This window comes from Coenobita brevimanus, chromosome 109 (genome assembly GCF_032717465.1).
Source record: "Coenobita brevimanus isolate Jiangsu-jjx chromosome 109, ASM3271746v2, whole genome shotgun sequence".
NCBI lineage: Eukaryota > Metazoa > Arthropoda > Malacostraca > Decapoda > Coenobitidae > Coenobita > Coenobita brevimanus.
Window position 1 is genome coordinate 36,042,582 of NC_137062.1, and position 11,496 is coordinate 36,054,077.

General features: G+C 44.7%; 1 protein-coding gene across 1 annotated transcript in view; it reads right to left on the reverse strand.

Annotated features, from left to right (window-relative positions):
* Positions 1 to 9,667, reverse strand: part of LOC145417135 (uncharacterized) — a 59,165-nt gene extending 49,498 nt beyond the window's left edge. The window contains exons 1-3 of the mRNA XM_080285914.1: positions 9,561 to 9,667; positions 8,540 to 8,666; positions 6,885 to 7,053 (exon numbers count right to left, since the gene is read on the reverse strand). Coding sequence (XP_080142040.1) covers positions 6,885 to 7,053; positions 8,540 to 8,666; positions 9,561 to 9,667 — 403 coding nt within the window. The remainder of the gene's footprint in view (positions 1 to 6,884; positions 7,054 to 8,539; positions 8,667 to 9,560) is intronic.
* Positions 9,668 to 11,496: the final 1,829 nt, after the last annotated feature.

The window sequence follows — 11,496 nt, forward strand, 5'->3', positions numbered from 1 at the left end:
CCATCCCTCCATCTCTTCCTTGGCCTCCTTCTCCCTCTCCCCACCTCATATCATATAGTTTAAAAAGACCAACACGTTTGCATCCATCAGTCTGGGTCACCTAATGGCGGCTCTTGACGCTGCTCGATCTCTGGCAGCCTTATTCAGTCCCTTACCCCTGAGGTCTTTTTTTGGTCTGTTTCTTGCAACCCTAGCCCCCAATGTTCACACCTCACTCACCGCACCTGACTGTCCTTCGCCACATACATATTTTAAAATGTGAAAAATGAAGAGATACATAATACAAAAAATACATATCTTGCTCTACTCAACTAATTTTGTGTGGTCTGGTCTGATCTGATTGCTATTGTGTGTTTCCTGAGGCTTGGAATCGTATAGGCAAATATGGTGAGAAAGAGAGAGAGAGAGACTGTGTGTGTGTGTGTGTGTGTGTGTGTGACAGAGAGAGAGAGAGAGAGAGAGACTGTGTGTGTGTGTGTGTGTGTGTGTGTGACAGAGAGAGAGAGAGAGACTGTGTGTGTGTGTGTGTGTGTGTGTGTGTGTGTGTGTGTGTGTGTGTGTGACAGAGAGAGAGAGAGAGAGAGAGAGAGAGAGGGGGGGGGCACTGGAAAACTCAAATCATGTAAGCAAACGAGTGTAAAGCAGCAAAACGCACAATAAAACGCATAACAATGGTGCCTGTTTATCCCTACCACCACCAGCAGCAGCAACCACAACCACAACCACAACCACCACCAACCACAGCCAAAACCAACATGACAGCCCGTGCGTGTGATGAAAAAACAAAGAAATCAGTGGACCTCTAATGCTGTCAGAAGATGAAATATGATAATAATAATAATAATAATAATAATAATAATAACAATCTATCTATCTATCTATCTATAGCCCGACGCCCTAATCCCGCAAAGGGTGGCCGCAGACAAAACGCCTCCAAGTCGCTCTGTCACCCTCTATTTGACTGCCCTCCCCTCAACTCACTCCCCCCCTCCCTCATATACCTCTCAACTCCATCCCTCCACCTCATCCTCGGTCTACCCCTCCGTCTCCCTCCCTCCACCTCACCAGTCAGTCTTTCATTCTCCATTCTCTCCACATGTCCAAACCACCTCAGTGTATTTCTCCTAATCTTCTCAACCACATCCACATAATAATAATAATAATAATAATAATAATAATAATAATAATAAGTAACACTGATTCTCTGTATATATAATGATAAAAATCATAACTTTATAACTGCCCAAAATAATTCATATCGTATCCTTTATAAATATTGGAAGAATTGTTTGTATTGTTTATAATCATTACTATAATTATCAATCGTATCATCTATAATCACTAATATAATCGCCAATTTCGCTTATAATTATTACTATAACTATCAATCGTATCATCTATAATCACTAATATAATCTCTAATTTCGTTTATAATCATTAATATAACTCTATCATATAATTTCGTATCATCAACAGAATTACTTATATCTAATCCTAATCATTACCTCAATCATTCGCTTCTGTCTATCATATCGTTTCGTATCATCAACAGAATCATTTGTACTTAATCATAATCATTATCTCAATCATTCGCATCATTTACAGTCATCAATAGGACTGTCTGTATCATATCCCCTATTATAACAAAATCACTCGTTTATAATCACTATCTATGGTCAGTTATATTTAGTTTTTTTAATTTTTGTGGCGAAGGTGCACTTGAGAGGCTGGCGGTGGCTGGCTCAATGCAACATGTCCAAATAACATCTTTGAATTTGGGTTGGTAAATAAGTTGCGATTCACATTACTGGTGGTTTGGCCATGTGGAGAGGGTGGAGAGTGAGAGACTGACGAGGAGGGTGTATGTGAGTGAGGTGGAAGGGGGGAGAGGGAGGGGGAGGCCAAGGATGAGCTGGAGGGATGGAGTGGAGAGGTATATGAGAGAGGGGTATGAACTGACAAATGAGGATGTGAAGGAGGGTTGTGATGTGGATGTGATAGGAAGCGTTAGGAGAAACACACTGAGGTGGTTTGGCCATGTGGAGAGGATGGAGAGTGAGAGACTGACGAGGAGAGTGTATGTGAGTGAGGTGGAGGGGGGGAGAGGGAGAGGGAGGCCAAAGATGAGATGGAGGGATGGAGTGGAGAGGTATAAGAGAGAGGGGTATGAACTGACGAATGAGGATGTGAAGGAGCGTTGTGGTGTGGATGTGGATGTGATAGGAAGCGTTAGGAGAAACACACTGGGGTGGTTTGGCCACGTGGAGAGGATGGAGAGTGAGAGACTGACGAGGAGAGTGTATGTAAGTGAGGTGGAGGGAAGGGGAGACTAAAGATGATATGGAGGGATGGATTGGAGAGGTATATGAGGGAGGGGGGGGGGAGTGAGCTAGGAGCAGGGCGGTGAAATGGCAAGGGACAGGGTGACATGGAGGCAATTTGTTTGTGGCCACCCCTTACAGGATTAAGGTGTCTGGCAATAGATAGATAGATAGATAGAGAAGATGTTATTCGGACACGCTGCATTCGGCCAAGGCGCTTTGTTCGCTTGCATAGTTAGTTGTTTTTACGGGGAGGGGCACTAACCCTCCGCCAACCCTTTTAGTCACCTCATACGACAAGCAGGGATATTGGGGGAGAATGAAAGACTGACTAAGAGGGTGTATGTAGGTGAAGTGGAGGGAGGGAGAGGGAGGGGGAGACCGAGGATGAAGTGGAGGGATGGAGTTGAGAGGTATATGAGGGAGGGGGAAGTGAGCTGGGGGGAGGGCATGGTGGGTGACAGAGCGACTTGGAGGCATTTTGTCTGTGGCCACCCTTTGCAGGATTAGGGGGTCGGGCTACAGATAGATAGATAGATAGACAGCATTCAGCCAATTAGCATCTTCACCTCAATAAATAAAACTTGAGTATATGTTAACGTTTACCACAACAACACAATGCTCTGTAACCTTTCAATTTCCTTTTAAAAATAAGACGAATTTTCAGTGCATTATTTGTAACTACTCTACGGTGTCTGATCCAATGTGGCAGTGAGGGTTAAATTCTACGGCGGACATCACAACACTTAGCCCCTTCCTACGTGCGACTCATTCTGAATTTAATCTTGCTACTCCATACGTTTTTTTTTTAAATTCAGCTTCTGGGGTTGGAAGACGAATACAAAGCCCTCCAGTCCCTCCACCCAAACCCCTCCAATTCCTCCAACGTCTCTCCAAAGCTGAATGAAACTCTGGAGAGAAGTAGCAAGAGTAAGGCAGAACAGGCACCTCCGTACTCAAGGGCTTCATCGTCTGTGCCTAGATTCATAAAGGAGACACCACACTTCAGATAACCCAAAAATATGAACAGACTTTGGATTTTAAAAAGATAACGGACTTCGAATATACGAAAGATAACGGACTTTGGATTTAAAAAGATAACAGACTTTGAATATACGAAAGATAACGGAATTTGGATTTTAAAAAGATAACAGACTTTGAATATAAAAAGATTAACAGACTCTGGATTTTAAAAAGATTACAGACTTCAGATATAAGAAAGATAAAGAACTATGGATAAGAAACTGATAACTATCTATCTATTTATCTATTGCCAGACGCCTTAATCCCGTACGGGGTGGCCACAAACAAATCGCCTCCACGTCGCTGTCCCCCCCAATTTCACTGCCTTGCTCCCAACTCACCCCCCCCTCTCTCGTATACCTCTCCACTCCATCCCTCCATCTCATCCTCGGCCTCCCCCTCCCTCTCCACCTCACTCTCATACACTCTGAATAAAAAACAGCAACAAAACTGACTCCTGATACAGATATAAGAAGGATGGTGGATGCCTAATATAAAACCTCCCCACGTCAATTTGCCAGAGCTTCTAACGCTATCACATTCGCATAAATATTCACTTCTTGTGCTGGGAAACACTATGGTATATTATAAGTCGCGGTGCACTACTCTGAGGTTGTCCTTATCGTACCCTGGCAACGTACCATTCAAACGTGCGTCTGCTTTCCTATATGAGACGCTTGTGATTCGTGTATGATATGTTCGTGTATAATAATATTCTTGTATAATATATTCGTGCATAATAATATGATTCGTGTATGATACGAAATCGGACGCACTTTTGAATAGTAGGTTGCCAGGGTACGATATTGACATCCTCAGAGTCGTGCGCCGCGACTATGGCAGGGGGATGGGTCGCTTTCATTTCGTCTACAAAGGCTCTAAGTGCTTGCGTATATCAGCCCTGGTCAACTAATGGCGGTTCTACACGGTGCTCGATCTCTGGCAGCCTCCCTATTCAGTCCCTTACCCCTGAGGTCACACTCTAAGACCTCATCCCGGGTCTTTTTCAGTCTGCCCCACTTAATGCTACCCTCAACGTTCACGCCTCTTACTTTCCGCACCCAGTCTGCCCCACTTAATGCTACCCTCAACGTTCACACCTCTTACTTTCCGCACCCCTGCCCCTCCTAGCGCTAACCCTGATGTCCACACCTCTTACTTTCCGCATCCAGATCTAGACCCGGGCAGCCTCGTACCTTGCAACACTAACCCCTCACCTCGTACCTACAATATCACGGCAATGTCTGTTACTATACTGTTCGCGTTAGCCTGATTCTCTTGTGCCCCGCCCCCTTCTGATGCCCCGCCCTCTTCCAACTCTACTCGTTGCTGATTGGCTGAGATAATTATCCTTCTTACTGACAGAATAATGATCCTTACCACGAAATAGTATTGTTTTATTTACTTTCACTTTGAATTCGTTTCTGGATGACAAAGAAAGCACTAAAATTTGCTAACAGAATCAAAATCAGTTTGAAAAGACTGGCTCAGAACTCCTACTCGGGCCGACGGGTGAGTGGGCGGGGCCAAGGGGGCGGGGCACAAGAGAATCAGGCTAACGCGAACAGTATAATGAATGTACCCGAGTTTTTGCCTTAGCTAGCCCTTGCAAAGCCTCTAGGAATCGTCTGTATCGTTTATGTAAGCACGGTGAAGCCTTTATAAAGAATACAAGAGGTTACTATAGGTTTGTTGGACGCGATGGTAGGGTAGGGTAACGGTATGGTAAACGCCTCTAGTAGTAACTGCTACCGTATCTATAGTCTGGCATCTCCTTTGTAAATCTAGAAGCTGATTAGTATATACAGTACAGTAATTACTCTTCATTCCCATCCTCTGATAATCATTAGGCTCCAAAGACAGTCCAGTAAAGCATGACGTGTTAGTTGACTACGCACAAACACAGAGTGGTGGTGGAGGCGCACACACACACACACACGCGCGCACACACGTTACCGTACTCACAATTGTAACAGTCTGGCCCCACACAAGCAGCCAGACCATTCTGAACAGTGATGAGGTCAGAACCGGACGTGTCACCTACAGTACAAGCCAATACACGTTTAATACAAATACGCTGAAATTAAAACAGGTAAAAAACACACACACACACATCTGCCTCACAATATTCTGATGGTCCTCACTTACAGTCCTTTGTTTCTTCCTTTTTTTTTGGACAATTCACTGATACGCTGTTGAAGGAACACTTTTTCACTTACAGTCGCTCAAAATTCATTTCAAAAATTTAAAATGTCAAAAATTATCATCATCATTATTATTATTATTATTACTGTTGTTGTTATTATTATTATTATTATTATTATTATTACAGTTTTTTTTTTTAGCACCCACTCTGGACTTTAAGTGAGGACGCTGCATATCATAGTTTAAAAACAGTAATATATCCTGAATAAACTGAGGAAACATGTTATTTTTAAAGATTGTGTTATATATCACAGAATAATATATTTTTTTAATGAGAGATATTAGAATTATAACTTTAATTTTGAAGATAAATACCCAGACACCATGTACTGTTCCTCAAATCCATCAAGGCAGTCATCAATACCTATACAGTACAGGTTATATACTACATCAACGCTATGCCAACTTCTGCTGTATATAACACTACAGCTTTGATTCACTTTCACAGCATTAACCATCATCCACTCACCTGATGTAATGCTACCCACTTCCTTCACTTTTATCATTGTACTGCTGTGTCTGTCTTCCTCTCTCTCGATTTCTCCAATCCTTCTTGTCACTTTTTACTACATATCTTTCCAATTCAGGTGGCTCTACACTGAGTGACATGCCTAATGGTTTCCTGTAACTCAAGAAACCATTTACAATGGTAACCATATAACTATTATGGGGTGACGTGGAGCATACTATGGCGCCCCTGTCAGCTGGGACGACACACACAAATGTGGTGTCCACCCAGGAACCAAACCTCCACAGTCTTCCTTGTGCCTCACTGCGGTGAGACATTGTCCACCTCAAGGGAACATCAGTTTACCGAATGGTGTGGCCCTGCAGGGACCACTGCTTGCCAGTGGCTGACATGTCTGCTCAGCCAGACAGACTGGGGCTGCTCGAGAGTATACAGGGGGAGTGGCCATGGAACAACTGTTTCAGAGAGAACCATACTGTGGCGGCCTGAGTTAAAAAATGCTGAAGCAGAAAGCCATACTTTTTAGTTCTTTGTCTGGCATCATTAATGGCACTGAATAACACTTTAGTAGATGGTGAATATGACAACTACTGCAGGCATATCAGGTGTAGCGAAGGATTAGGTGCGCAGTACCAGGCTGCAGTAGTTAGGGTCAGAGTAACATTATAGTCTTTATCCTGCACAACAATGATGGTTAGAAACTGGATATGGCAAATTATTTATGACGCACATCACCACCTGGAATTACCATCATCATCATAAACCCTTACTCCCAATAACATCCCTAACTTAATCATTATCACCATCCTCCTCCACATCCTCCTCCTCCTCCTCCTCATCATCATCATCATCATCACAATACTCACTGATATTGCACGTGGGTCCAGAGTAGCCCGCCTCACATCTACACTTGTCTGGCTTGATACAAATACCGTGTACACATTCACTGGAGCAGATGGGTTTACACCGATCCCCCGCGGGCACCCGTGTATACCCGGAACAACACACGTCCACTGTGCGCGTTTTGCTCTGGCTCTGTGTACGGGAGGAGTCATGTGCGTCAGAAAGAATATTATGTACGTATGATTCAATCCCTCCACTCCAACTGACACTTTTTTTTTGTATTTCTTTTTTCAAACTAACGAGATGTGATAAATTCTGGAGACATTTTTCAAACTGGAGTGCTTTGATTTCGCCCTCCTCAACCTCTTCAGCCTAAGTACCCTTTCCTACGTCATCTGGAGGCAGTATAGACAAACCTGCTTCCATCCATTGGCGGCTCTCCATGCTGCTCGATCTCTGGCATCATCATCATAATAATAATGATAATAATAATAGCTAACTACCAATCCATATCCATTTAGGGCCACAGAAAACCTAGGATATAAACACACACACACACACACACACACACACACACACACACACACACACACACACACACACAACCACAACACACACACACACACTCCAATAAACACAGCTGACTTCCAACTAACCAAACTACAACACACACTACTGTACAACAATAATTTCCCGACAAACACACACACACACACACACACACACACACACACACACACACACACACACACACACACACACACACAGAATAACGCCATACTAAATACTTCCTCTTCCATTTATATCTGTAGTCATTTCCATACAAATATCCCCCCACATGTAATCACCAAAATACAGAATAGCCTACTGGTTCGCATAATTCCACTGTTATATATACGTACGGTACCTGAGGCTTGTTTATAGGCTGTTTGTTTTTAAAGGCTCCTACGTGCTTGCATCCCTCAGTCTTGGTTACGTAATGGTGGCTCTCCATGCTGCTTGATCTCTGGCAGCCTCCCTATTCCAGGCCCTTATCCCTGAGGTCACACTCTATGACCTCATCCCAGGTCTTTTTCGGTCTGCCTCTCACAACCCTATCCCCGACGCTCACACATTTCACCTTCCGCATCCACTTGTCATCCTCCATCCTCTCTACATGCCCAAACCATCTCAATCTACCCCTCCTCATCACAACACCAATACACTCCAGTCCCATCCTTCCTCCCAAACCATCTCAATCTACCCCTCCTCATCACAACACCAATACACTCCAGTCCCATCCTTCCTCCCAAACCATCTCAATCTACCCCTCCTCATCACAACACCAATACACTCCAGTCCCATCCTTCCTCCCAAACCATCTCCATCTACCCCTCCTCATCACAACACCAATACACTCCAGTCCCATCCTTCCTCCCAAACCATCTCAATCTACCCCTCCTCATCACAACACCAATACACTCCAGTCCCATCCTTCCTCCCAAACCATCTCAATCTAACCCTCCTCACCCAACTGTCATCCTCCACACTCTGCACATGCCCAAACCATCTCAATCCACCCCTCCTCATCACAACACCAATACACTACACACACAACAACCACGACAAACATAAACAAACAGATTAATCCACACACCAAATCCGAAGTTCCAGCCAGCCAAGAGACCTCCCTTCTCACCTGTTTTTTATAAGATGTCTTGTAATTGATCTTGTATCTTGAACACTTCGGGGGAATACTGAAGCAGAAGGTGTATGTCCTCACTCTGTATGCTTCTGTATACGACACGTTCACCAGGCTCGTGTATCTGGAAGGGAGGGTAGATTAGTGGGTGGTAGGGGTAGTTGGAGTGGAGAGGAGGGGGAGACCAAGGATGAGATGGAGGGATGGAGTGGAGAGATATATGAGAAAAGGGAGAAAGGAGGGGAGAGGAGGGGAAGACCAGGGATGAGGTGGAGGGATGGAGTGGAGAGACATATGAGAAAACGGAGAATGAAGGGGAGAGGAGGGGGTGACCAAGGATGAGATGGATAGATAGATAAATTATGGCAATGGGAACTTTTTTTTTTCTTTTTTTCTTTTTTGAGAGAGAGAGAGATAGATAGATAGAGAGAGAGAGAGAGGGGTGGGAGAGAGAGAGAGAGATAGATAGACAGAGAGAGAGAGAGGGGTGGGGGTAAAGTTGAATGATCCAGGATAATTCACATACGTGCCTGGATTAAGGGATATTTGTGCATATAGAGAAGCACCCTAACACCTTTTCCTCAGCGATTTATTTTTGGCTATGGCTGGTTAATATCCTTTTGTACGTTATTTATGCAGAGTATGGTGATGTTGGAAGGATTTACGTAACACAGAATAGGCTAGTAAGATGTAATAAGCAAAACAAATCGCTTAGGAAGAGGTGTTGGAGAGCGTCCTTAACTGACGACAATATAGAACAGTAAAGTGCAATAAAAAAAATAATTCGCTTGGAAAAAAAAAGTGTTAGGGTAAGGTGTATTAGAGAAAATAAATCGCTTACGAAAAGGTGTTAGGGAGCTTCCTTCTCTGACGGGAATATAGGACAGTAAGGTAAAAACAAATAAAATAAATCGCTTTGGAAATGATATTAGGGAATGACGAGATTACAGAACAGTAAGATGTAATATAAACAAAATAAATCGCTTAAGAAATGGTGTTAGGGAGGTGCAATACTTACGTCTCTTGCTTGGTACAGACGTTCGGGCCGCCCAGTGCATGTGATGACGGCAGCAGCACCACCACCACCACCACAGCCCACCACACCGCCCACCACACGCCCCTCATCCTGCCACACCACACCCACGCCCGCCCTCACCACATCACAACACCTGCAAGAGAAAGTACATCATTATTATTATTATTATTATTATTATTATTATTATTATTATCAATACCACTACTACCACCACCACGAATACCACTATCATCATCATCATCATCATCATCACCATCATCATCATCACAACCTTATTTCCTAGTTCGTTTCGTATCGTTTTTAAAGGCTCCAACATGCTTGCACGCGTCGGCCTTGGTCACCTAATGGCGGCTCTCCATGCTGCTCGATCTCTGGCAGCCTCCCTATTCAGTCCCTTATCCCTGAGGTCACACTCTAAGACCTCATCCCAGGTCTGCCTCTCACAACCCTACCCTCAACGTTCACACTTCTCACCTTCTGCACCCACCTGTCATCCTCCATCCTCTCTACATGCCCAAACCATCTCAGTCTATCCCTCCTCATCACAACGCCAATACACTCCAGTCCCATCCTTCCTCCCAAACCATCTCAATCTACCCCTCCTCATCACAACACCAATACACTCCAGTCCCATCCTTCCAAACCATCTCAATCTACCCCTCCTCATCACAACACCAATACACTCCAGTCCCAGCCTTCCTGCCAAACCATCTCAATCTACCCCTCCTCATCACAACACCAATACACTCCAGTCCCAGCCTTCCTGCCAAACCATCTCAATCTACCCCTCCTCATCACAACACCAATACACTCCAGTCCCATCCTTCCTCCCAAACCATCTCAATCTACCCCTCCTCATCACAACACCAATACACTCCAGTCCCATCCTTCCTCCCAAACCATCTCAATCTACCCCTCCTCATCACAACACCAATACACTCCAGTCCCATCCTTCCTCCCAAACCATCTCAATCTACCCTTCCTCATCACAACACCGATGCACTCCAGTCCCATCCTTCCTCCCAGACCATCTCAATCTACCCCTCCTCATCATAACACCAATACACTCCAGTCCCATCCTTCCTGCCAAACCATCTCAATCTACCCCTCCTCATCACAACACCGATACACTCCAGTCCCATCCTTCCTGCCAAACCATCTCAATCTACCCCTCCTCATCACAACACCGATACACTCCAGTCCCATCCTTCCAGCCAAACCATCTCAATCTACCCCTCCTCATCACAACACCGATAAACTCCAGTCCCATCCTTCCTCCCAAACCATCTCAATCTACCCCTCCTCATCACAACACCAATACACTCCAGTCCCATCCTTCCTCCCAAACCATCTCAATCTACCCCTCCTCATCACAACACCAATACACTCCAGTCCCATCCTTCCTCCCAACTCTTCCATCGTAAACCTAACCACCCCAGGCCTCACATTCAAGGACGCACTGCACATCCATCTAATCATTGCCATTTCTGTACGTTTGAGCCTACAAATATCCTCCTCCTTTACTGCCCAGGTCTCACTACCATACAGCATTACACTCCTAACACATGCCACATACAAAGATCCCTTAGCACGGAGGGAGAGGCAACAGCTCCCTGAATTTCCTCCAACCACTCCTCACTCCAGCCCCACCTCCAGCACAGAACATGTCCCTAAATAACAAAACTCTTCCACACACTCAGGAGACTAACCAGCAAGATCAATCCTTTCACGCCTGACCATCTCCACCTGCTCTCCCCGACACACCGCACACACAAAGTCAGCATTATCTCGCAGTCTACCTCTAATACCACTACATCTCTTGTGCACCCACTTATCACAAACACTGCACAAGATGGAGTTACTTTCCACTCCCTTGTGTCAGGCTGTACATGGCCACAATCCCTCTTTGACGGTACCA